The sequence below is a fragment of the Leucopleurus acutus genome (genome assembly GCF_964270905.1).
Source record: "Leucopleurus acutus genome assembly, chromosome: 2".
Lineage (NCBI taxonomy): Eukaryota > Metazoa > Chordata > Mammalia > Artiodactyla > Delphinidae > Leucopleurus > Leucopleurus acutus.
The window spans coordinates 160,263,665-160,291,492 of record NC_139143.1 but is presented as its reverse complement, the minus strand read 5'-3'; the positions used below and the strand labels follow the sequence as shown (position 1 = coordinate 160,291,492).

The following is a 27,828-nucleotide window of genomic DNA, read 5'->3' as shown; positions in this document are numbered from 1 at the left end:
ACTAGTTACAACGGAGAAGGTATGGCCCATAAGCCTGAAATATTTACTATCTGACTCTTTAAGAAAATCTGTCAACCCCTGCTCTAGACCACAAGCAGTAATGGCTGCTACATTATAAAATGAGAGACAACCAGACCATATATGCTTCCTAATAAAGACCACCACCTATGAAATATTCTTATGAAAAAATTGAAACTTAACCTGATCAAGCCTCTAGATCTACTTACCAATTTCTAGAAAGAGAGGACAGAGAAACATGTTAAATGATACCACAGAGATACAATCAGCAAAATCTAATTGTGGGAAAATTTAAAGACAAATGACTCAGGTTTTTCAACAAATAAATTGCAAGAAAAAATAAGAGACAGAAGAAGAACCCACAGACTAAAAGAGACTTAAGGGACATATCAACCAACTGCAATATGTTGATTTTATGTGGATCCTGATTCAGAGAAAATGGAATAAAGAGAGAGAGAAAGAGGGAGACAGACAGACAGATAGACAGTAGGGAAAATTTAAACATTGAGTAAAAATTCGTTGATATTAAGGAATTATCATTATTTACATGTGATAATGTTATTATGATTATGCTTTTAAAATATTAACTATGAAAGATACATACTAAATATTTAACAATAAAATACTATGTTTAGGCAATTGGGCAGGAGCAGGCAGGGAGTGTGTATAGGTACAAAGAAAACAAGATTGACTATCAAGGATAAGGGATACATGGACATTCACTGTGCTATTTTTCCTACTTTTGTATACATTTGAAAGTTTACATTACAAATAATTTTTTTTAATGGAGGAAAATGTTAAATAACCACCTGGGGAGGTCTTTCAAATGATACTGTCCTCTAATGTTCATTTAATTTAGCACAGCCTCCTGAAGGGAACATAGCCTATAACCCATCTCTCTCTATCCTCTGTTGAGACTCACTGCAATAGTGATTAGTAGTAACTGATGAGATGGGCTAAATCATTCAGGTATATTGAGGCAAAAAAAGGTGAATCTGATCTTGAGGAGAAAAATACAGTGGGGTTATTAGTTTAAGTAAAATAATGCATTTTACTTAATAATTGACTCAAAGTGAGAAAATTCCAAGGACCAAGTAAAAATTTAGGGGAAAGGAGATAACGGATCTTTGTAATAGTCATCCTTTCTACTGGGAGACTTTTCTCTCACTTCCTGTTATCACTGTAGCATTTGGTGAAAACTCTGGTTTTTTGAGGCAAGTTAAACGTCAAGATCTCCTTCCATTCTTTTTCTCAGGGTAAAGGGGAAGTGACAAAGAAGGATGAAATGTGTGGTTTCTTGTTAGAAAAAGAAGAGCTTGAGAGAAACTTGGATATCATAAGTTAATGTAGAATGGATAGGTCCAGATTTTTCAGGTCATTTCATTTTAGGTGGGCCTTTTCTTTTGGACCATATGAAAAAGAAGGGATAGGCAGAGGACCCTATGTTTTCCTTTAACAGGATGTACAACTTGAGGAAGATAACTAATGGGCTAGGGAGAGCCTGGGTCTAGTTACTCACCCAGCGGAGGCTGCAGCATACCCCCATTCTTCTCACAATTCCCGATAGGCTGGATTTCAGCTGAGTCAACGAGACGCCAGAAGTCATTCTTGTTGTCGCTGCCATCAAGGCGAAGGCGGAGGCGAGCGCCTGTCAGTCCAACTACTGTGGCAATACAGGTAGATGTGGTGTTCCTGGGATCCTGTGCTTCCAATTTCATACTGATCTTGAACTCGTTGCTTGGAGGTGTGTAGGACTGAGAAGAACAAGCCATGGGGATTAGACGAACTAAGAATACACGGCATTTTCAGTAAGGATATTAAGAGATGGAACCTGAAAGTTTATGCTTTGGACTCAAACTGGTTACAGCTGGGTCAGGAACAACCCCCCTGAATTATTCCCTAATACTTAGGATGTGTTTCATACAAAATAAACACTGAAATGTAAAATGAAAGGGAAAAAATTACTTTCCACTGAAGCATCAAATATTGACTCACCAGTAAGAAAAGGACAAGAATGTCTCAAGTGGCCCTTGCTTAAATGCTGTTTTTCATCCTATTGTCTCCAAATCCTTAACCCTCCAGGTGTTCTTAACATTTTATTTTTAGAAATCATCCTATTAAACTATCATATCCTTAGTGTCTCTTCATGGAGCATTTCAGTGTATTGGTTTGTATGTCTACCACAAAGACTAACCATTGGCAGTTGATTTTTTTTCTTACTTTGACATTAACTTATAAATCAATTCCTATCTTTTAAAACAACTTTTAGTTATAATTGACATACAATAAACTACACACTTTGGTAAGTACCGACATATGTATACACTCATGACACCATATACATCACGTACGCCCTGGAAAACATCACCACAATCAAGATAAGGAACATGGACGCACTCTCAAGTCTTGCATATCCTTTTATAATCTCTCTGTCTAGCTCTTCCCAGACCCCTCTTTCCAGGCAAACATTGCTTTACTTTCTGTCAGTGTAGACTGGTTTGCATTTCTAGATTTAAATGGAACCATAGAGAATGTACTTTTTGGGGGTCTACTTTCTTTCACTCAGCATTAACTATTCTGATATTCATCCATTTGTTGAATGTATCAATAATTCATTACTTTTTTGTTAAGACCACATTTTTTTTAGAGCAGTTTTAGGTTCAAAACTTAGCAAAATTGAGAGGAAGGTACAGAGCTTTCCCATAAACATCCTGCCGTAACAGGTGCAGAGTCTCCCCTATTATCAACATCCCCTACCACATTTGTTAAAACTGATGAACCTACACCGACACATCATAATCATCCAAAGTCCACAGTTTACATTAGGGTTCTCTCTTGGTGTTGTATATTCTATGAATTTGGTCTAATGGAGACATGTATCCATCATTATAGGATCATACAAAATAGTTTAACTGCACTAAAAATCCTCTGTACTTTGCCTACTCATCCAGTCAGTCATTGGCAACAACTGATCTTTTTACTGTCTCCATAGTTTTGCCTTTTCCAGAATGTCATATGGTTGGAATCATACAGTACATAGCTTTTTCAGATTGGCTTCTTTCCCTTAGTAAGCTGCATTTAAGCTTCCTCTATGTCTTTTCATGGCTTGATAGCTCATTTCTTTTTAGGGCTGAATAATATTCCATTGTCTGGCTATACCACAGTTTATTTATCCATTCACCTACTGAAGAACATCTTGGTTGCTTCCAAGTTTTGGCAATTATGAATAAAGCTGCAATAAACATCCATATATATATATATATATACAGGTTTTTGTGTGGACATAAATATTCGACTCCTTTGGGTAAATACGAAGAAATGCAATTGCCAGATTGTACGGTAAGAGTGTGTTTAGTTTATATAAGAGATCACCAAACTGTCTTACAAAATGTCTGCAACATTTTGCATTCCCACAAGCAATGAATGAGAATTCCTATTGCTCCACATCCTTGCCAGAACTTGGTGTTATCAGTGTTCTGGATTTTGGCATTACAATACGTATGCAGTGGTATCTCACTGTTGTTTTAATTTGCATTTCTCTGATGACATATGATTTAGAACATCTTTTTTATGCTTTTCTGTCATCTGCCAATCTTCTTTGGTGAGGTGTCTGTTAACATCTTTGGCACATTTTTTGAGTTATTTTTTTATTTCGAGTTTTTAAGTTTTCTTTGTATATTTTGGATAACAGTCCTTCGTCAGACATGTCTTTTGCAATTACTTTCTCCCAGTCTGTGGCTTGTCTCCTCATTCTCTTGACAGTGTCTTTCATAGCGCAGAAGGTTTTATTTTAATGAAGTCCAGCTTATCAATTATTTCTTTCATGAACTGTGCCTTTGGTGTTGTATCTAAAAAGTCATTGCCATAGCAAAGGTCATCTTGGTTTTCTCCTATGTTATCTTCTAGGAGCTTTATAGTTTTGTGTTCTACACTTAAGTGTGTGGTCTATTTTGAATTAATTTTTGTGAAGGGTGTAAGATCTGTATATAAATTCCCTTTTTTATTTGCATGCAGTTGTCCAGTTGTTAAGACCTTTGTTGAAAGGACAAACTTTGCTCCACTGTATTGGCATTGTTCCTTTGTCAAAGATAGGTTGACTGTATTTTTATGGGACTATTTCTGGGCTCTCTATTCTGTTCCGTTTACCTATCTGTTTCTTCTTTTGCTAACACCACATTCCCTTTTTTTTTTTTTTGAGAATTTTAAGCCTTTTAATTAAAACATTAGAAAACTTAAATGCATAATAAATACAACAACTATTTGATCATTTAAGGGGGTTTTAATTTCTATCAAAGAGCTTTTCTTTAAACACAACTACTAAAATTTGTAGGCAAGGACATGTGTACTCCTTTCTACCCTAACCATCAAATCTGTGATATGTGAATAGGACAGTCTTTGGGAGGGAACATGTGTCAAAGGGAAAAACGCAACACAAGAAAAACAACAATAAAATAGATCCAAATAACCTATGTTAGTATAGCTGATACTTTATATTTGTACTACATTTTATAGTCTATGAAGTGTTTTCCATTCATTAGATTATATAAACTTCACAACTCTTTAAGGTAAAATTGTATTGTCCCTGCTGTACCCTTAAGGAAACCACAGCTGGAAAAAATTAAGTAAACTATGGATTATTAAAAGTATTTATAAATAATTATTACTTCAATTATATTGTTAAGAACTGATGTTCTTAAAAGAAAATGCAAGAAGGCCAATGTCTCCTGTCAATCTATGAATTTTCAAAAAAAACCAATTCAGTTAAACTTTCAGGGATAATAGCCCATTAAGGAAATGGTAAACATGTAGCTACTAATTAGATCTTCCATTGGGATAACTGCTTCATTTTGTTTCACTGGCCAATATATTTGGCTTTTAAAGACAAGTTCTCAAACACAGAAGTCAAATAAACTCAATTTTCAGTAAACTGGGTTACTAAGATTTTTTTTAAATTAAAACGTTTCCTTCCTATGATATAAAATGAACATTACATTTCTGAAAAGTACGACATTATGAAAAGCCATTTAAAATAGATGACATTCAGAAAGTGCATAAAACTGAGCTTCCTAAGTACTATAGAAAATATGAATTAAAATATAACATGCATTCTGCTCTACTTTTTTTTTTAACATCTATATTGGAGTATAATTGCTTTACAATGGTGTGTTAGTTTCTGCTGTATAACAAAGTGAAGCAGCTATATGTATACTTATATCCCCATATCCCCTCCCTCTTGCATCCCCCTCCCACCCTCCCTATCCCACCCCTCTAGGTAGTCACAAAGCACAGAGCTAATCTCCCTGTGCTATGCGGCTGCTCCCCACTAGCTATCTATTTTACATTTGTAGTATATATAAGTCCATGCCACTCTCTCACTTTGTCCCAGCTTACCTTTCCCCCTCCCCATGTCCTTAAGTTCCTTCTCTATGTCTGCATCTTTATTCCTGTCCTGCCCCTACTTTCTTCAGAACCACTTTTTTTTTTTTTTTTAGATTCCATATATATGCACCACATCGTCTTGATTACTATAGCTTTATCAGTAAGTCTTGAAGCTGGGTAGTGTCAGTCCTCTGACCTTGTTCTTCTCCTTCAATACCGTTTTGGCTATTCTACATCTTTTACCTCTCCATGTGACCTTTAGAATCAGTTTGTCAATATCCATAAAATAATGTGCTGGAATTTTGATTTAGGCTTGTATTATGTATATTAACCTTGTATCCTGCAACCTTCTTACAACTGCTTATTACTTCTAGGTGTTTAGCTGTTGTTGTTGTTGTTGTTGATTATTTCAGATTTTCTACAGACAATAATGTCACCTGCAAACAAAGCCAGTTTTATTTTTTCCTTCCCAATCTGTATATCTTTTATTTCCTTTTCTTGTCCTATTGCTACATTTAGGACTTCCAGTATGATGCTGAAAAGGTGTGGTGAGAGGGAATATTCCTGTTCCTGATTTAGTGGGAAAGCTTCTAGGTTCTCACCATTAAGTATGATGTTGGCTTTAGGTTTTTTGTAGATATGATCACTCAGCATAACTACTCTAATACTCATCCATACTGCTGAAAGTATCAATAATTCATTTCCTTTCACTGCTGAGTAGTATAACATGCTGATGAACATTTGTTGTGTTTCTAGTTTTTAACTATTACAAATAAATCTATGAACATCCATCTATAAATCTTCGTCGGAAATACACTTTCTTTTCTCTTGGGTAAACATCTGAAGGTAGAATGGATAGGTCATATGGTAGGTATTTAACTCATATACCAGAAAATGTACCTTTTTACAGTGTATAATTCAGTGAGTTTCAGTATATCCACAGAGTTGTGCAAATATCACTCCATCTAAATTTGGAACATTTTCATCAATCCCCCCCCCCGAAAGGAACCCCATACCCGTTGCAGTCTCTCCCCATTCTCCCCTTAACCCAATGCCTGGAAACCACTAATCTACTTTCTGTTTCTGTGGATTTGCCTATTCTGGAGCTTTAATATAAATGAAATTACACAATATGTGAGTGGCTCCTTTCTTCACCTGGCACAATGTTTTCAGGTTGAATCTATGTTGTAGTGTTTATCAGTACTTCATTTATTTTCATTGCTGAATAACATTCCATTGTAATGGATATACTACATTTTTTGCTTATCCATTCATCAGTTCATGGACATTTGGATTGTTTCCTCTTTTTGGCTTTTATATATAATTATGCCACGAACACTTGTGTATCAATTTTTGTGTAATCATATGTTTTTATTTCTCTTGGGTATACACCTAGGAGATTGCTGGGTCATATGCTAATTCTATGTTTAACATTCTGAATAACTTCCAAACTGTTCTCTAAAGTGGCCACAGAATGTTATAATCTCACCAGCAACATATGAGGGTTCCAATTCTCGATATCCTCATGAACACTTGTATTGTCTGCCTTTTTGATTACAGCTATTCTAGTATTTGTGAAGTGATATCTCATTGCAGTTTTGATTTACATTCCCCTAAAGACTAATGATATTAAGCATCATTTATGTGTTTATAGGCCATTTGTATATATTTGGAAAATATCTATTCAAATTCTTTGCCAATTTAAAAATGAAATTGTTTTAACTGTTGAGTTGTTCATCATATCTTCTGGATACAAGTCCCTCATCAGATCCATGATTTGGAAATATTTTCTCCCAAAAGGCAGCTGGGACTTTTCGCTTTATTGATAGTGTCTTGGGAAGCATAAAACCTTTTAATTTTGATAAATTTTGAAGTTCAATCTATCTACAATACTTTTTCTTTGTTTTATGCTTTTAGTGCCATATCAAACCATTGCCTAATCCAAGGTCACGAAGATTACTCCTGTGTTTTCTTCTAAGAGTTTTATAGTTTTAGCTCTTATGACTATCATCCACTTGGGAGTTAATTTTTGTATATGGTGTGGAGATAGGGTCGAACGCCATTCTTTTCTTTGTGGACATCCAGTTTGTCCTTGCATTAGTTGTTGAAAATCCCACTGAACTGTCTTGGCATCCTTGTTCAAAATCAATTGAACATAAACGTAGGAGTTTATTTCTGGACTCTCAAACCAAATCCACTGATCTATATGTCTATCTTTATGCCAGTACCACACTGTCTTGAATACTGTAGCTCTGTAGTAAGTTTTGAAATCAGGAAATCCTCTACTTTTGTTGCCCTTTTCTGAGATTGTTCTGGCTACTCTGGGTTCTTTGTATTTCTATATGATTTTAGGATCAACTTGTCATTTTCTGCAAAATAGCCAGCTGGGACTTTGATAGGAATTACATCAAATCAATAGATAGATTTGGAGAGTATTACTATCAGTTGTGTGATTTATCAATATTTTCTCTAAGTCTATGGCTTATATTTTCCTTCTCTTACCAGTGTCTTTTGAAGAGCAGAAACTATTAATTTTGACATTTACTTTACAAATTTTTTTAAATGAATCATGCTTTTAAGGTGTTTTCTAAAGTTTTCTTTATATAAGTGTTTTGTATATTTGTTAGTTTATTCCTAAATATTATTTTTTTGTTGCTTTTGTAAATGGGAGTCTCTTTTCCATTGTATCTTCTATTGAGTTACTTTTAACCATTGAGTAAAATGCCGGCTTTAGTTCTGAGGTATACATATTTTTTCATGTTAAGGATGTATTACTCAGTTCCTAGTTTATTTAGTGTTTTCTTGGTTTGTTTGTTTTGCTCAATAGTGTGTTGAAGTTTTTCTGTCAAATTATTTTCTGAAGTAATTGATCCATTTTACATTTTTACCAGTATTTTATGAAAGTTCCATTTATTCCACATCCTTGCCACTATTAGGTATGGTCAGTCTTTTTTTTATGAGTGATATTTAAACAAATGTATAGAGATATCTCATTGTGATTTTACTTTGTATTTCCCTAATGAAATAATATTGACCATCAATTCACTTATTTGCCACTGATTTATTTTCTTTTGTGTTTGTTCTGGTCTTTCAATCTGGATTGCTTTTATTTCTTTTTTTGGCCTGGTGACATTGGTACTACAGCAATGAATAGAAGTGGTAAGGGCAGACATCCTTATCTTGTTCCTGACCTGAAGGGAAAACATTTACTCTTTTACCATTAAGTATGCTATTACTAGACTTTTCACAGATACCCTTTAAAGTTTAGGATTTAGGAAATTCCCTTCTATTTCTTGTTTGTTGAGTTTTTATTAGTAATGGACATTGGATGTTTTTAGATACTTTTTCTGCATCTATTGTGATGATCATAATTTTTCTTCATTAGTGTGTTCATATGGTGCATTATATTGATTGGTTTTTGAATGTTAAATCAATCTTGCATTATAGAAATTAAAACCCACTTGGTCATGAATTATTTTTATATATCGTTGGATTCAATTTCTTAAACTTTTGTATAACTGACTCCCTTTGCTATACATCTGAAACCAACACAACATTGTAAATCAACTATATGCCAATAAAATTTTTTTAAAAAATCAAGATATAGTAGCAGAAAAAGGTAAGGATGTTTGATGCTGAGAGAATAAAAATTGAAACTGAAAAAAATTTTTGTTTAGAATTTTTACATGTATTTTCATATGGGATGTTGCTTTGTAGTTTTCTTTCCTTTCAATGTCTTTGCCTGGTTTTGATATCAGAGTAATGCTTATCACATAGAATGAGCTGGGAGGTATTCCTTTCTCTTAAACTTTCTGGAAGAGTCTGTGTAGAATTTGCATTACTTTTTCCTTAAATGTTTGGAACAACTCACCAGCAAAGTTACCTAGGCCTGGAATTTTCTTTGTGGGGAAGTTTTTAACTACAAATTCAACTTCTGTAACAGAAATAGTGCTATTCAGATTTTCTATCTTCTTGAGTGAGCTTTGGTAATTTGTGTCATTCATAAGAATTATCTGTTTCATCTAACTTCTCAATTTTTTTTTTTTTTTTTTTCCAGTACGCAGGCCTCTCACTGTTGTGGCCTCTCCCATTGCGGAGCACAGGCTCTGGACGCACAGGCTCAGCTGCCATGGCTCACGGGCCCAGCCACTCTGCGGCACGTGGGATCTTCCCGGACCGGGGCACGAACCCGTGTCCCCTGCATCGGCAGGCGGACTCTCAACCACTGTGCCACCAGGGAAGCCCTAACTTGTCAAATTTTAAAGGCATAAATTTGTTCCTAATATTCCTTTACTACCCTTCTAATATACGTAGAATTAATACTGATGTTATTTCTTTCAGTTCTGGTATTAGTAATTTGTGTTTTCTTTTATTGATTAATCTATCTAGAGATTTATCACTTTTACTGATCATTGCAAAGAACCAGCTTTTGGTTTCAATAATTTTCTCTGTTGTTTTTCTGTTTTTCATTTCATTGACTTATGCTCTAATTTTTATTATTTTCTTGCTCTTTTTAAAAATTATTTTTAGGGCTTCCCTGGTGGCGCAGTGGTTGAGAGTCTGCCTGCCGATGCATGGGAAACGGGTTCGTGCCCCGGTCCAGGAAGATCCCACATGCCACGGAGTGGCTGGGCCTGTGAGCCATGGCCGCTGAGCCTGCACGTCTGGAGCCTGTGCTCCGCAACGGGAGAGGCCACAGCAGTGAGAGGCACGTGTAACGCAAATATATATATATATATATTTTAAAAAAAATAATTATTTTTATTACTTTCTCTTTTTTTCCCCTAGTTTTTTAAAGTGGAAGATGAGGTCACTAAATTAAACTTCTCTTCTAATATAGGCGTTTAGTGCTATAAGTTTCCCTCAAAGTACTGCTTTAGCAGTGTCCCAGATTCTGAAATGCTCTGCTTTCATTTCGTTTAGTTGAAAATACTTTCTAATATCCCTTTTTGTGTTTCTAAATATCCATGAGATGTTTAGAAAGGTGTTAGTTTCCAAATATTTGGAGATTTTCTAGGTAACTTTCTGCTATTGATTTTTAATTTAATTCCAGTGTAATCAAAGAACATACTTTGTATTACTTAAATCCTTTTAAATTTATCAAGCCTTATTTTATGGTCTAGAATATGGTCTAACTTGGTAAATGCTCTGTATGCACTTGAAAAGAATGTATATTCTGTTACTGGGGAGTGTTCTATATATATCAATTAGGTTAAGTTGGTTGATAGCATTGCTCAAGTCTACTATATACTTGCTGATTTTCTATTTGTTCTTTAATTATAGAGAGCCCTACAGACAAATTTTAGATTTATCTCTCCTTACAGTTCTATCATTTTTTGCTTCGTGTAAGGACTGTGTGACCCCTTTTCATGATGAAATTATTGTATTTATACCTGATAATATCCTTTGCCTCTGGAATATACTTTGACATCAATATGCCATTTCAGCCTTATTATGGCTTAATGTCAGCATGGTAAAATTTTCCATTCTTTTACTTTTAAACTATTTGTGTCTTTATATTTAAAGCATAATTTCTTGCAGGCAGTATATAATTGGGCCTTACTTTTTAGCCAATGTGACAACCTCAGCTTGTTAACTGGGCCATTTAGACCATTTATCAATAGATTATTGATATGGCTGGACTTAAAATCCACCATCTTGCTATTTGTTTTCTATTATTTTAGTGGTTGCTTTGGGGTTTAAACATATTTAAATTATCAGTCTATCTTCAAGTAATTTTATACTACTTCATGCATAAGAATTTTATAATAGTATACTTAAGATTTCTCCCCTCTTGGCTTTTATGCTATTGTTATTATACATTTTACTAATACATGTTATCACCTCTACAACACAATGTTATTATCATTGTTTATACAGTCAATTATCTTTACAGAGACTTAATAAGAACATCTTAAGTATTTACCCTTGTAATTACAACTTCTAGTGACTTTCATTCCTTTGTGTAGATCTGTAATTCTATCTGGTAACATTTTCCTTCTGCAAGATGGACTTCGTTTAACATTTCTTACAGTGAGTCTGCTAGTGATGAATTCCTTCAGTTTTTGTGTGTCTGAAAGTATCTCTATTTGGCTTTCATTTTTGGAAGATATTTTTGCTGGATATAGAATTCTGGGTTGACAGTTTTTCTTCTGACACTTTGAAGATGGTACTCAACTTTCTTCTTGTTTGCATTGTTTATGACAAGAAAATATAATGTCATTCTTATCTTGGTTCCCCTGTATATAAGGTGTCTTTTTTCCTCTGGCTGCTTTTAAGATGTTCTCTATCCCTAGTTTTGATAATTTATGACATGCCTTAGTATAGTTTTCTTCTTGTTTCTTTTTTTTAGGGGATCATTTAACTTCTTGAATCTGTGGATTTACAGTTTTCCTCAATTGTGGAAAATTTTTTGCCCTTTTATATTCAAGTACTTTTTCAGTCCCCCATCTCTTCTCTCCTTTGGGCACTCCAATTACATGGTCTATGAAGTTATCCCATGCCTCACTGATCTCTTTTTCATCTTTTTAAAATTCTTTTTTCTCTTTGTGTTTCATTTTGGATATCGTCTATTGCTAAGTTTTCACATTTATTAATCTTGTTTTCTACCATTAACTGTTTCCCATCTAGTGTATTTTTCATTTTGCACATAGTGGTTCAATGTGAGTCTTTTTATATCTTCCGTTTCTCTGCTTAACTTTCAACCATATGGAACACAATTAAAATAATTAATTGTTTTAATGTTTTTATCTGCTATTCTAAGATTTGTATAGGTTCTGTTTCAATTGATTGACTATTCTGTTCATTATTAGTTATGCTTTCCTGCCTCCTTACATGCCTGATTATCTTTGACTGGATGCCAGACACTGTGACTTTTACCTGTTAGGTGCTGGATATTTTTGCATTCCCTTCTTGTGCTGTGTTCCTAGATGCAGTTACGTTACTGGGAAATAATTTGATCATTTTGAGTCTTGCCTTTAGTTTGTTAGGCAGGTTCAGAGCATGCTAATCCTGAGGTTCATCATTTCCCACTACTGAGCAGGATCTTCCCAAGTATTCCACCCAATGTCACATGAATTATGAGATTTTCCAGTCTAGCTGGTGGGATCAGGTACTATTCCCAGTCCTGTGTGAACACCAGGCTCTATCCTTTTACTATCCTTCTAATCCTTTCAGACGGTTTTTCCCTTGGCTTGGATGCTCACATGCATATACTGAACAACGGTACTTTGATGGACACTTGAAGGGGGGTTTCCACAGTTTTCTTTCTGTGCAGCTTTCTCCTCTCTGGTACTCTGTTCTGAAAATTCTAGTCTCCCTGGGCTCTCAGTTCCATCTCCTAAACTTAGGGAATCTCCCAGGCTCAACGTGGGTTCCCCTTCCCTGGGCCATGGTCTCAAAACTATCTTAAGGCACTAAATATAAGGGGGATCAACTCATTTGTTTTCCATCTCTCAGAGATCACTGTGCTTGGCTGCCTGATCTTCAGTAACTTGAAAACCATTATTTAATATATTTTGTCTTTTTAAATCATTTCAGGTGGGAGTATGAATTTAGTCCCTGTTATTTCAAATGAGCAAAAGTCTTAAATTTGTACTTTTATTTATTTTATTTAGAGCATAGACAAAATTAAAATTCAAAGTGAAACATTGACAGTTTGTGGAAATAATGATTGAATACTAAAGGGAGGGAGATATAAACAACTTCCTGATGTATAGCTCTGTTTAGCAATAGTACACTTCTTTGTTTACTAGCCTATCACGTACTGATATAGTCAACATCATCTGTACATTGTATGGGGCACTTAATCCTATGTAGGAAGCTCTGAATGTCCTCTGATGAGGTCCTAACACACTCCCCCATGGGATTCAGTGCCAGTATCCTTATGGAAAGATAAGATTGTGGCAGGGGAGTTGAACACAGAGATATGAATACTGCTCCACTTTCAAGAATTGTCTAAGGGCCATAACTCTGTTTCCTATCTGCCTGAACTAACAGCTGCAGTAAAAATTAGTGACTGTTTTCAGTAACACAGAATAGCCTCAAGGAGGTGAAGAGATGGAGAAGGTGTTACTTGGGATGAAGTTGGGGAGAATGTCTAAAACTCACAGTGAGTTTTGAGTCTTGAGTTGTATTCTTCCCATAGGATTTTATTCTGGGGACTTCAGGTGAGAAGCCCAAGGGCTCCCACCTCATGTTTTGCTTGTTTAAGGACCAGAAAAGACTACTTGCCTCCCACCTACTAAAGATGTTGAGAATCAATTACCTGCTTGAAGCAATGGACAGGCGCTGGGACTGAACATGTTTCTTTTAGGTATTTGTCCCAGGTAAAATGACCTGTAAAGGAAATAGAAATCTCTATCACAGTCAACCTCCTAAAAAATGCTTTCAGGCTGTAACCTACACTAAACATTAGGCTATTTTCAGACTCGTCTGGAGCATAAGAAAACTTATTTTGCCCTGTTTGGGCTCAAAGGAGTATTAAGGGGAAGAATCAAGGTGACCTGAGTGGATCATTTTAGATCAATGTTTTTAAATCACAGTCTAAGATGACCAGAGGTGTTTTTCATGTTAGTCCCTAAAGTGATCCATAATGCTAGAGCAAGTCATACCAGTGTCTCAAAGAAGTATCCAGGAAGCTCATGGAAAACAGAACAGAAGAGGCAGAAAGTGGGTGAGGAGATTCCTTCTGAACAATCTGACTCCTGTCAAGGTTCCTTATTGCCATCAAATGATTGCTTTTAACACCTAATGTGGTTGAATCCTACCATCTCAGATCAGAAAGAATAAAGAAGAGACTATCTTGAGACATTGGGTAAGACGAGTTGTCGAGGGCAGGAAAAGCCAGAATGAGTGAGATTATACTTGAATCCTCACTCTAAAAACTGTTTCTCTCTCACCCACCCCTAAACCCATTCCTATCCCTGCCACTGTCGCATTGCTCTGAGGTGCAAAATGACAAAGATCTGTTAATTTAGAGAAAAGTAGATACTCAGAAGCATTTCTGATGAAAGTAACTAAGAATAGGTTGGGAAATTTACAGAATCTTTTAGCCTCTTGAAGTGGCCTTAGGGCCTCTCAAAGTTTGAGGAACACTGTGCTAGAGAAACAATCTTTAAGGTGACACTTATTGGGGTCAGGGAAAACATTTTAAGGGATAGGCTATTAAAGACATATCTTACTGGACCACAAAAGATTACCAAGTTCTTTATTAAAGGTTAAATCAGTTACGAATCTCCCTCTAATACCCACCTAGAGGTGACCCCATGATGGAGCAGGGAAGGTCCCAGAGACTCTCACAAGCTAAAACACTGTAGCAAACCAGCATTTCTTGAAGCTTCCTCTGCAGTGGAGCAGCACAGGGCCCCTTTGGGCCATGCAAAAAGCACTAGATGCTGGGAATAAAAACGAGTCACTGAATGATGAAATCTAAATCACTGCAAAGATGATGCCAAGACTTTATACTCTATTGACTTTATAGCTTCTGTTTTAAAACTGGTTCCTTTCCCACCATCCTAACCAAGCCAAATAGATTTGGCCAGAAATCACAGTCAGTTCTGAACTATTTCATGCACTCGCCAATGATTAATCATCTTGAATAGACAGTTAGCCCATAGGGTAAATGAGATGGGTATTTCCTGGAGTCAAGATTAAAGAGCTTATCAGAATTTAATAAAGCGTTTGCTCTTAGCTGAGATGGCTCTAAAGCAAAGACTGAATACTTTCATCACTATTGGCTGTTAGAAAAAGAAAACATTAAAAATTATTTTTCCATTCTTACAAATAAATAAGTCAAATAGTAAGTCTTGGGTTTGACTAGACTGCAGCTCTTGAACTCTGGCATCTATAGCAGCACTGCCCACTAAAACCTTCTGTGATAACAGAAATGTTCTGTATCTGTGCTGACCAATAAGGTAGCCACTAGACACATGTCACTACTGAACACTTGAAATGTGGCTAGTGTGAGTGAGGAATTAAATTTTAAATGTTATTTAATTTTAACTAATTTAAATTTAAATACCTACATGTGGGTAACAGCTACTGTATAAGGAAAGTGCAGGAAGAGGTTTGGTCAGTCCTGGGTTGCTTGTATAAGTTTGCGTTCTGACCAAAAGCATCCAAAAGACTTTGGCTTTAGGAATTATAGCAGCATCAGGATACCAAAATAATTAGGGTATGAATTATAGTTCTCTATTACACATATCAATTATGGTAACCAATCCCTATTATATAGGTAAGAAATCTCACATCTTCTACCATTTAGGGAGCACCCTATTACCAACTGAATGAAAAGGAATCTCTTTGTTAAAAGCAGTTCACCCCCTGTTGAGGGTTCACTTGCTTGAACCATACCTAGATTAGTACTTTTCTTAAATTTGATTGCTTAGGCTATTTATAGCTTAGTCCCTTATTATCAGGTAAATTGCCAAATAATTTTTATTGACTCAATAAGAATATCTGAGCACCTATTATAGTGTCCCATAATGAAGCCAAACATGTCTACCACATTACCAAGCACTAAAATATCACAAAAGAAATAGGACAGGCAATAAAATATAGATCAGGGGTTGGCAAACTTTCTTTAAAGGGCAGACAGAAAAAATTTTATGCTTTTTGGGCCATTCAGTCTCTGTCACAAATACTCAACCTGTACATTACAGCATGAAAACAGCCATAGACAATATGTAATTGAATGAGCATGACTGCATTCCACTAAAACTTTATTTATAAAAACTGGCAGTGGGTTGCATTTGGCCCCCAAATAGTTGTTTGCCAACCCCTAAGATATAATATTGATTCTCAAATGCTACTTACCATCAAAATCTCCTAAATAATTTTTCTTTAAATACAGTTCTGAGACCCATCTTCAGAGGTCCTCATTCGGTAGTCTCTGAGTGTGGTCTGAGAATCTGTATTTTCAAAGGCTCCCTACGTAGTACTGATTAACTTCTATGCCTAGAAACTAATAGTGTAATTGAAAGAATGATATTGAGAGTCAGAAGATGCTGGTTAAAGTCTTGTTTCTATAACTAACCATCTTGAATAAATTACTTAATCCTTCCAAGCATCAGTTTACTCATCTGAAAGACAGAGACAATATCCCACAAGATTGTACACACACTCATTCATTCAATAAATATTTATTAAACTCCTTCTAAGTGCAAAAGCACTGTGTTAAATGTTAGGGGAACAAGATAGACATGGTTCCGAAATTCATGGAGCCTGCAGTTTAGAGATAAACAGTAGTATTAAATAAATAATAACACAAAGAATCTGGCACAATTATGATAAATTTAAGTTAATGAGGTAGTACAGGTTGCCCTGAGAATGCAGAACAGGGAAATCTAATCCATACTTGGGTCAAGGATTATTGTGAAGATTAACATTATTAACTGATATTTTATAATTTACAGAGTGATTTCAATTATTCATTCAACTGATGTTTGAGCATCCTCTATGTGCCAGACACTTTTTCTAAGTGCTAGGATAAGGCAGGAGGTCCCTACCCTCATGGAATTTACATTCTGGTGCATGATGAGGCACAATTAAGACACAAACAACTAAATAAGGTAATAAGTGATAAGTACTTGAAGGAAATAAAATAATGTGATGTGACAGATAGAGACTGGGAACCCTCTTAGGTGGTGAAGTTATGGACAGATGCTCTACACAGGAAACATCTGAGCTGACATCTTACAGATGAGAGAAAGCCAGTCATCTCATTTGTATTGCTGAATAATGCTTATGAAAGTGTTTTATAAACTATAACAAACATACCACATGATAGTTACATTTATTATTAGGAAATAAGATCCCTGCCCTGAGGAGACTTACAAGTTGCATAGAAGTACCTTAAAAAATTAGAAGTCCCCTAAAATGTAAAGCACAAGAGATCCACCAGCTGAACGCATTAATTCCTTTCTCTAATATTCATTCATTCAACAAATATTTATTGTGCAACTACTACTATATGCCAAGCCCAGTTCTAGGCACAGGTGATACAGTGAAGAACAAAACAGCCAAAATCTCTGCCCACATGGAGCTTACATTGTAAGGGGGAAGAGAGACAATAAATAAATAAATAAATACAATTCAATTGGTCCAGAAGGTAACAGGGACACCAGATAATAACCGTACAGTTTCTGGCCCTTTTCAAATAAAGAAAAAATAAAGCAAGGTAAGAGGGAAAAAGAGAGTGTGTGTGCTCTTTTAAGCAGGATGGTCAAGAAAGGCATCTTGATGAGGTGATATAAAAGCTGAGATGTGAATGGTCCCTCTAGCCTCTGCTTATATAATTCCAATGATGAGAAACTCATTATTTGGCTATGGTTCAATAGCACAAATGGATAGATTTTTAACCGTCAGAATCAGCCAAAGTCTACCATCTTCTAACCTTTACCCACTGGTCCTAGACATAATATATCTAATCCCCTAAATATGTCCCAAATCCCTCAACTGCTCCTAATTTAACATGGTTATGTCAGGCACCTCCATTCATGCTGGCTATTGTTCTGTCCACATTCCTCTACAAGAACTCTTGTTCCACCTAAAGTGTGGAACCCAAATTCTTAAGAGCAGTAAAGACAATCATAGTCTTTAGATCAGAAATTGGACTCCAAGATTACTGCCTGAAAAGTGGTCCATTGTTTATGTGCACCATAATTTACAGAACAAAAGTATTTGTTAAATACTATTGATGGTCATTTAAGTGTTTTCTAATTTTTTTTTTTTTTTTTTTTTGGCTGTACATTGCAGAGCACAGGCTCCGGACGCACAGGCTCAGCAGCCATGGCTCACGGGCCCAGCCGCTCCACGGCATGTGGGATCTTCCCAGATCGGGGCACGAACCCGTGTCCCCTGCATCGGCAGGCGGACTCTCAACCACTGCGGCACCAGGGAAGCCCCACTGTTTTCTAATTTTTGATGTGCACCTTTGTGTACATATCGTTAACATCTTTAAGATTATGTCCTTGGGGCAAATTCCTAAGAGTGGGATTAATGGTCAAAGAGTATGCATATTTTATGTTTTGATACAACAGAATTCCTACCAATAGTGCATCAGAGTATGTTTCTTATATCCTTGCTAAAACTGTTTTAACAATTTCTAAAATTTTGATAATCTTATCAGTGCAAAAACAAAACACTGTTACACTTATATTTGCAATTCTTTGACTACTAATACAGTTGAAGATCTTTTTAGCCTTATTAGTTTATATTGTTTTTGCCATTTTTCACTGAGGTATTCTTTTGTTTTCTCACAGATTCTAAGAGTTCTTTGTAGATTGAAGATACATTAGTCCTTTGTCATATATGTTGAAGACACTTGTCTCAGTCTGATAGGATTTGCCCTTAAATTTCTCAGTCTTTTATTTTATGACTTCTTGATTTCATATCATGCTTTCCTCACTTCAGTATTATAAAAATAGTAACCCCTGTTTTCTTCTAGGATTTCTGAAGTTTCATTTTTTTACATTTAAATGTTTGATCTGTTTGGAATTTATTTTGTGAGACAAATGAGGCAAAGATACAGCTTTCCTTTTCACTTTTGTTCAATAAATGTGCTTCAAATTCACTTATTGAACAAATCATCTTCTCCCCACGGATTTGAAATGTCACCTTGATTATACATTAATTTCTTATATACACTTGGATCTATTTCTAGATTCTGTATTCTGTTCCTCTCATCAGTTACTCTCTTCTAGCACCAGGAGCACTTTGTTTCATATAATTTTACAATCAATTTAAATAGAGCAAGTCCTTTTCATAACCCTCAACGCTAGGTTTTCTTGGCACTTTCAAATGATTACTTAGTTTTGGCATAACCAGCACTAACAAAACCCAGTTATCCTAAAATGTCCAAAGCTAAGTTTATAAGATATACAGTAGTTCATCCTTAAAACACGGTCCATAGGCCTTTTAGTTCAATAGCCTGACGTTTTTTAATGGATCATCTAAAGATAAAACACCAAGCCAAAAAAAGAATTTTTACTTTACCTGTCTTCCCAAAACAAATCCCACCATTCCCAATCTCTTATAACATCTTATTCACACTTTTATTTCCATACTCTCTACATCATATTATCATAATTATTTATGTAAGGTCTTTATGGATTGAGGATATCTTTTATGAACTTTAAAAAATCTTCACTGTTTAACCCAGTGCCTGAAACTTAATAGAGGCGCCATAAAAGTTTGAAAAGTGAGTGAATGAAAAGAAGCAAACCAGTAGTAGTCCTACTCTTTTCTGGACTAGTAACATCACATCACACCTGGGAAATTAAATGTTCTGGGAGCTATACTTTGAGAGGGATAGAACAAAGCAAAGCCTAAATGGTGACCTAAGTGATGAAGAGACACAAAACCATGTCACATGAGGACCAGCTGAAGGAATAATGAACATTTAGCGTGAATAAGAAAGCAAAGGCTCATCCATCCATCCAACAAATATTTATATTGTGTATCAAAGATACACAATGCTGGAGATACAACCATGATCAAAATACTGTTCTTGCCCTCATAGAGCTTCAATATATTGAGGGATAGAGATTAAACAGCCGACTGTAATAAACTGGGGTAAGTGCTACCCTTGGAGATGGAGTGTGCTATAGGAGGGTTTGTGGAAGGATTCCCACAGGAAGTAACCGCTAAGCTTCTGGTTAAAGTGTAAAAGGATATGAAGGGAGTCAGCCAAAGAGAGAGGGAATTCTTTTGTTGTTATTGTTTCAGACAGAGAGAAAAGCAAGTATGGAGGCCCAGAAGTGAGAAAACGCAGTTCTAAACCTGAATCTTTTGGTATGGCTACTGGGTAGATAAAGACAGTTTAGAAAAGAGGTTGTCGATAAGAGCAGTGTTCAGGTTTCGGAGAGTCTCACATACTACACTACTGAGAAGAGGAAGCACAAAAGGGTTTGTGGGAGGAGTCACTCTGTCTGCAGTGTGAAGAACGGATTCGAGGAGGGTAAGGCTGCAGGCAGAAGACTAGTTAGGAAGATTTTCTAACAATCTAGGTATGAGGTGATGGTTGCTTGAACTAGGAAAAGTAACAGAGTGGCAGTGAGAAAGCAGTCCTTAGAGCTGCTTTCAAATAACTAGAGGCCAGTGAGTGAAAAACCAGCTAAACCTATACCGTAAGGCTCTAAAAGTTATAGGAAGGACTAATAGAATTGACAAAGAAACAGATTTTGGCCCAATAAATATCTGTCTAAATATGAAGTGAGTTGCTTGGGGAGTTTAAGACAAGACATTTTACAAGAAACACAAAATGCTGGATTTTGAAATGTTGAGTCAAGTTGGATTATTTTAAGGCCTCTTCCAAACTCTGAGATTCTAAAAATCTACTGAATTTTCTTTCAGTTTGGTATTTGGGACTACTCTCTATGCTTGATGGACAAAATGAAATATGCAAGATTAATTTACCAGAGGCTATGCCTGGCTGTGCTACCTCTACTCTCACAAGGAAAAACATACTTTCAAATTTTAGTATCACTTTATGTACTTCATGTTGAATTGAGTATCCACTTTTCACAATTCCCTGTCAACAGAATATGTTGTTCACAACATACCTTAAATGTCACTGAACTAGAATTGTTATTATCGTTCACATTAGCAACAAACCCCAAAACAGCAGCAGCTATCACTGAGTGCCTTCTGTTCGCCTGCACCATGCCATACTATGTTCAATATTTCCCCTGTTAAGTATAACCTGAAAAGTAGGTTTAAGTAAGATGGGTTTTATTTAGGCTCAGAAAGATTAAGCATTTTTCCTGAAGTCACAAAACTGGTAAGTGGGGAAAAGGAATTTGAACCAAGGCCTGTCTGATTCTTATGTCCATGCTTTTTACCACACACCAGTACCTTAGAAAGCTTGAGGAAAGTTTTAAGGAATTATAAAAAGTGACTATCATTTATTGTTTATCAAGTGTCAGGCCCTTTACCTGCATTATTTCATTTCATTCATTTCTTCAGCTCATATTCATAGAATGCTTCACTTCAAAGAATGTCACAAGATTTGACTTAAAGTCTGAGGATAGTCGCTGAACAAATGAAAATAATAATCCTCCAAAGTTGAAAAGTATTTGAGAGTTTTTAAGATGTTTTCACATCCATTAGCTCATGTAATCTTCTTAACAACCCTGTGAAGTAGGTAGAATGGGATTATTATCCCCATTTACAAATCAGAAAACCAAGGATTAGTGTCACAAAGTTACTAAGTGGCAAAGTTGGCTTTCCTTGTCTAGTGTTCTACTACTTTACGTTACCTTCTTTGTCAGTGGGCAATGAAAGTAATATGTTACTGGAAGAAAAGGAAAGAGGGAGCAAACAGAAAATGATAATAATAGGGCTGAACACAGGAAGTTGCAATAACAAAATATATAACAATACTTCAACAAAAGTTAATGAAGGTATCAGGATTTAATATTTAAGGAACATGCAGAATTTTAAAGGACTCTAAGAAGTTAAGACTGACATTTATATAGGAACCCTGAAAGCTGATTGAGAAATATTAACATTAGTTTCATTTCTAAAATCCTAGTGCAGAAGTACACTATTCAGGGATGAAAACCAAATGCAGTATCAGTCTGACTCCTGTTGTTTGATATTTTAATATTTCAGTTTTTATGTAGTTAAAAAATTTAGAAAATCTTTAGGTTTAATTTCAGTTCAATATATCTCATGAATAATTTCTTTTGGGAAAATCCCAACAAATTCTGATTTATGGACAATGGGGGTTTGTTTTAGCTCTGGATTTAGTGAATTAAGAAGTAACTTCCAGTTTGGTTCAGTTCCCATTCCTTCTTGTACTCATGTAATTAACCACCTCTCTCCCTTTTTGTTAGCGTGGTCTGTGGCCTCCTGATAAGGAGAGTTTGTCATGACAGCAAAGATGAATTATGTGGGCTCATTAGGCAGACAAGAGCACAGGATTCACTAGTTCATGAGACAGAGACACATGGAATTCTTTACCTAGTTACAATCTAATCCCTGGCTTAGTAATTCCCCATATTTAACAGAAACACACACAAAAAAATCTTACCTAGCTCCAGGATGTCAGTAGCTTCTATTAAAGAAAAAAATGTTACAGCATAAGTTATCATGACAAACACACCAAAATGACAGAACAGTGAAGTTCTGGGGTAAAATGAGGGCTTGAGAGTTTGTGTAGTTCAATTCTCTCATTTTAAAAGATACTCAGTTCATTACTAGTAGTTATGGAAGTACACCACCCAATTCTGCCTTACTCTTAAAAACGATGGAAATCCAGAGAGGATAAACAACTGTTCTTAAAGCTATGAAGCTAATTTGAGATTGCCTGGACTCAGAATCTAAATTTCCTGATTTCACGCTCAACACAAAGCATACTGCATTTGACAGGTACCTCTACAAACTATATTTGCTTTAACCAGTGAGTTCTTGGTACACTCAGACCTCTAAAAACAAAGGTTTTATGGTAAGAGATGTCAAATTAAATTTTTCCATGCTAAATAGATTTATTCTTACCTTGATATTGGGATGCTGACTCTGATAGGTGACCATATTTATGTTTTCTAACATCATTCCAGTCTATTACTGCAGGAAGAGAGAAAACAGTCATGTAGAAAGAAAGTACAAGATGCAATACTTCTCCAATTCAGCAGTATGTTGCAATAGTTTCTGATAAAATAATCAACTTCTGAGATTCTAGTCTAAGGAAATAATCCAAAATACAGAAAGAGGTTTTATTTAAAAAGCTTTAATATTGTTTATAATAACAAAAAAATTGGGGTGGAGGGGGCACCTAAATGTTCAAAACAGAAGACTGATTAGGATATTGCAATACATTTGTCACTTGACAAAGTATTTTGCAGCTGTTACATTTTTACAAAGCCTAAACAATAAAATGGGAAAATGTTTAAGTTATAACATTATCTGGTAAAATATGGGATCAAAAATTATATTCAAGGAATAATCACAATTATGTAAAAAACTGAAACCCAAGAACGCCTATGTTAAGGACTGAATTGTGTCCCCCCCAAAATCCATATTGAAGTCCTCATTCCTCAGTACCTCAGAGCGTGACTGTATTTGGAGGTAGGGTCTATAAAGAAGTAATTAAGTTAAAATGAGTTCTAAATTTAGGGTGGGCCCTAATCCAATATGACTGGTGTCCTCATAAGAAGAGGAAATTTGGACAGAGACAATGATAGAGAAAAGACTATGTGAAGACATAGGGAGAAGACAGACATTTACAAGCCGAGGAGAAAAAACTAGCCCTGCTGAACCTTGATCTTGGACTTGTAGCCTCCAGAACTTTAAGAAAATAAATTTCTGTTGTTTAAATGACCCAATCTGTAGCCTTTGCTATGGAAGGTCTAGCAAACTTAACACAACCCTAAAAAGTTATCGCCAGGAAAAAAAAAACAGAAGTAAACACAGCAAATATAAACAAATGGTTATCTTTGGATGGTGGTACTGTTTTCTCCCCTTTCTAACCTCAAATATTTTCAAATTTTCTATACAGAGTATATATTACTTCTATACCTTTTCCTTGTTTGAAAATTTAGATTCACCTACTGACCCCCACCACTTTCTCACCATTATTTACCCATCATGTTTTCACTTCTCTTCTTACCCAGCTCAGTTTCCATGGTTCCTCACTAAAATCACTCCATGGCAAATACTCTTAACTCCTTCCCACCTCTTTTTTTTGGTGAAACTTGCCTAGTAAAGCCTCCACCCTAACTCTGGTTAAAACCACTTATCCACCTATATCATGCCTAGTCCAATAGCTCACGAGTGCTAAAGAAAAACAAGTGCAAGCTTACTGGTCTCACCTTAAACTCATGGCTAAAATTCTCAAATGCTACTTACTTAACACTGTCCAGAAATCAAGCCACATTTCCCTACTATGTTTGCTTTTCTCCTTTCCAAAAAAATAAATTCATGTATTTTTCTCTCTCCTCATGCTACAAATATTCCCTCCTTCACCTTCACTCTTAGGGGATGACGTTAATTCAGCGTTCACTGAGAAAACAAAAATAATAGATGAGAACCTTCTATATGCCACTCATTTCAGGAAGATTCAGGCTTGATCTTGTTTAGTGGTATATCCCCAAAGCATAGTATAGAAGCAGGTGCTCAGTTAATATCTGGTGAAGGAATGAATCTACTTATTCATCATTCTTTCTGATTTTTCTTCTGCTGCTGTGGATGAAGCGTCTCTGTTTTTAATCAACAGTCCACCCTACAATTTTTCTCCAGATCCCATTTCCTCTCATCCTCTTAAGGACTTTGCAAGTATTTCACTTCTAACAGAGCGTTTGCATCAGTATTCTTACTGCTCCATCATCTCCTATCAAAACAAACACACAAAAACCCCAAACAAACATGCTGTCGCCCAACCTTCTCTTAATTCCACTTATATGCTTCCTGCTATATCTTTCAATTTCTCTGCTCTCCTTCATGGGAAATTAAGAGTCGTCTTAAAGGCAATAAGTTATTGCCTCCTCACTTACTCACATTATGTCCTCATTCAAATAGGGTTTTACTGCTCACCACTCCACTGTGATTTCTTCCAAATTCATATTTCCAGCACTGGCCTCTTCTTGGAATTCTACGCTTATATATATGTACAACTACCTTTAGGCCACCTCTACATGGTTATCAATCAGATATTTCAAATTTAACATGGCTGAAACAGAACCCTATCTCTTGCCAAGCTGTTCTCCTTTTTGTCTTCCCCAAACCAGGAGATGGCATCTCCATCACCTAGCTCTTCAAGCTAAAAATCCTTGAAATTATCCTTGATGTCTCTATTTCCTCTACACTCAAATTCAATCCATCAGTAGTTTCTGTCGGGCCATATCCCAAATCAATCCACTGCTCTTAATTTCACCACTCACACTCTAGTTTAAGTCACTATTATCTCTTATCTGGACTGTTACAACAGCCTGCTAACTTGTATTCCTGCTTCTACTCTTGCCCTATTCCAACCTATTCTCCACAGAAAAGTCAGAGTGAGCATTTTAAAACACACGACAGATAATGTCATTTATCTGCTTAAGGACCTCAAATAACTTCCCATTGAGTACCTTACAAAGCTAGGCAGGATCTGGCTACTGCTATTTCTGTGATCTTATCTGTTATGACTTTTCCCTTTTCCACTACACTCTAGTCACACTGGCCAGTGTCCCATTCCAAGTGTTTGCATTTTGTCCTAGTTTGATGTCGCCAGTCTTTCTAGTAAACTGCTAATGTTTGTTCTTCTCTAAATCATGAATAAAGATTACAAACTTGATCAGGCTTAAAAATTGCTGACAGAGACAAAAGATATTAGGGTATCATAACTGAATTTGTGTTTAAAATTTTTCATAATTATTTTAGGTAAGGAAAGAAATGATGCCGTGAAACACTATGGCAGACCTGCTCTGTCCAACATGGTAGCCACTCGCCATATGCAGCTGCTGAGCACTTGAAATGTGGCTAGTGTCATTAAGGAAGTAAATTTAATTTTGCTTTAATTTTTATTAACTTAAATTCAAAAATTGACATTTGGTGCAGTTATTGTGAAAATTTTTTAAGTGTGTTTGGAACAAAACTGGGTATGAGAATCTAGTTTTTCAACGATAGATTTTTTTGAAATCTAAATACAGATCAAGTATTTCTGATAAAACTTTAGTGTCTGAATTGACATTTACTGTAACTGTAAAACATATACCAGATTCTGAAGACTGAGTATTAAAAAGGGAATATAAAATAGCTCATTATGTATTTTTATATTGCTTACATGTCAAAATAGTATTTTAGATATAGTAGATTAAATAAAATATATTACTAAAATTAAATCCCCCCTTATTTTTTCACCTTTTGCAATGTGCCTATTAGAAAAATCTAAATTACATATGTGACTTACATTGTATTACTATTGGACAGTGCCATGTTGTCCAACTGTAGTTCAATGTGGCTGCAGCCGAAGGCATGCCAAGTGTATGATAAGAAAAGTGAAATGTGGTCAATGTCAGTGGCTATAATTTTTACTATATCTGAGAAAGCAGATCTACAAGCAAGAAGCCAATGGGCAAGAAGCAGAGGTGAGGGATGGAGGAGAGAATACACTAATGGCTCATGGGATCTTGGTTCTGGAGGCTCATTAAACCCTTGTTTTCCACATGGCTTGGTTGTTCAACCTGCTTAGTAATTAAAAGAATTCTAACTATTTCAGATGTAGAGGTAGAAGAAAAGGCTTTACAGAAAATATGATTTTGTGTCAAGTGGAAGAGCAAGCTTGATTTAATCTCAGACAAAACAAGTCATCCCACCTAAGTAAAAACCAAGTAAGGGTTAAGACACAACAAACTAGAAAACTGTGCTTAAACATAAAGAGATCTTATCTTTAAAGATTTCTGATAAGGTTCTTAGTTTCTACAATACTAAAATTTTATTTAGAATCTAAACCCTGACGTTTGTAAGGTAGTTTTCTACTAAATTCAACTAATACTAGTAAAAAAGTGACTATAAAAAAGGCAAGAATGCATACCTTCCAGAAATGACAAGTTTTAATGACATTTAAGAAATATAATACAAAATGTCTAGCACAGTGCCTAACACAGAGAACAAATTCATTAAATAATAAGTTTTCCTTTCTTTCCTTTCTTAATAATAATCTCTAGTCTGGCTGAACTGTTATAGAAATATTTTTAGGTATTTAAAAAGCAAAACTTCCAACCTCCTCTCACAACCTTGAAAACTGATGCTAATGACAAAAAAGACATCATGGTTAAAAGAAAAAGATAACGAGTGACATAATTAGTAGTGAGGAATTCCTTAAATTCACTCCTTGCCAAGTCTCTTAACCCCTCTTACCTCCAGGATGGGGTAAAAATATACTTACCGCTAGGTTGCATAGTCAATGGGCTAAAAACTGGTCAGGGAGTTAAGAGGTTTGGGATTTACCCCTGGATCCACCAATACCTTGCTCTGACCTCTGACAAGTCAGTTTCTCTGTATGTTAATTTCTCCATCTGTAAAATGGGGGTGGGAGGAAGGGGGACACTTATTACCCTGTAAAGGACTGAGACTTTACTGGTACTAACAAATTGGACTACATTATAAGAAAAGTAGGACATTTAGATATAATGTTTTTGCTTATTAGAATATCTCAGGGTTGGATAGTACTTTATGCTAAGTACCACGGGTTAAATTGAACTAAGCCTCAATATTCACAGAAATAAAAAATATAGATATTTGAGAATGGACTTGAGGATATGGGGAGGGGGAAGGGTAAGATGTGACAAAGCGCAAGAGAGGCATGGACATATATACGCTACCAAACGTAAGGTAGATAGCTAGTGGGAAGCAGCCACATAGCACAGGGAGATCTGCTTGGTGCTTTGTGACCGCAGGGAGGGGTGGGATAGGGAGGGTGGGAGGGAGGGAGACGCAAGAGGGAAGAGA

The 27,828-nt window shown here is 35.7% G+C and overlaps 1 protein-coding gene across 7 annotated transcripts in view; it reads right to left on the bottom strand.

The window, feature by feature from the left end:
- SCMH1 (Scm polycomb group protein homolog 1) overlaps window positions 1-27,828 on the bottom strand; it is a 190,583-nt gene that overhangs the window by 111,123 nt on the left and 51,632 nt on the right. For 4 of the 7 annotated variants that reach the window (XM_082860565.1, XM_082860568.1, XM_082860567.1 and 1 more), the window contains 5 exons: window positions 27,266-27,395; window positions 22,897-22,965; window positions 22,433-22,456; window positions 13,664-13,734; window positions 1,538-1,772 (listed from right to left, as the gene is read on the bottom strand). In XM_082860565.1, coding sequence (XP_082716691.1) covers window positions 1,538-1,772; window positions 13,664-13,734; window positions 22,433-22,456; window positions 22,897-22,965; window positions 27,266-27,278 — 412 coding nt within the window. In that variant the 5' untranslated portion in view covers window positions 27,279-27,395. Of the gene's footprint in view, window positions 1-1,533; window positions 1,773-13,663; window positions 13,735-14,649; window positions 14,741-21,332; window positions 21,680-22,432; window positions 22,457-22,896; window positions 22,966-27,265; window positions 27,396-27,828 lie in introns of those variants that run through there. The other 3 variants (XM_082860571.1, XM_082860569.1, XM_082860570.1) reach the window with 3 other exon arrangements.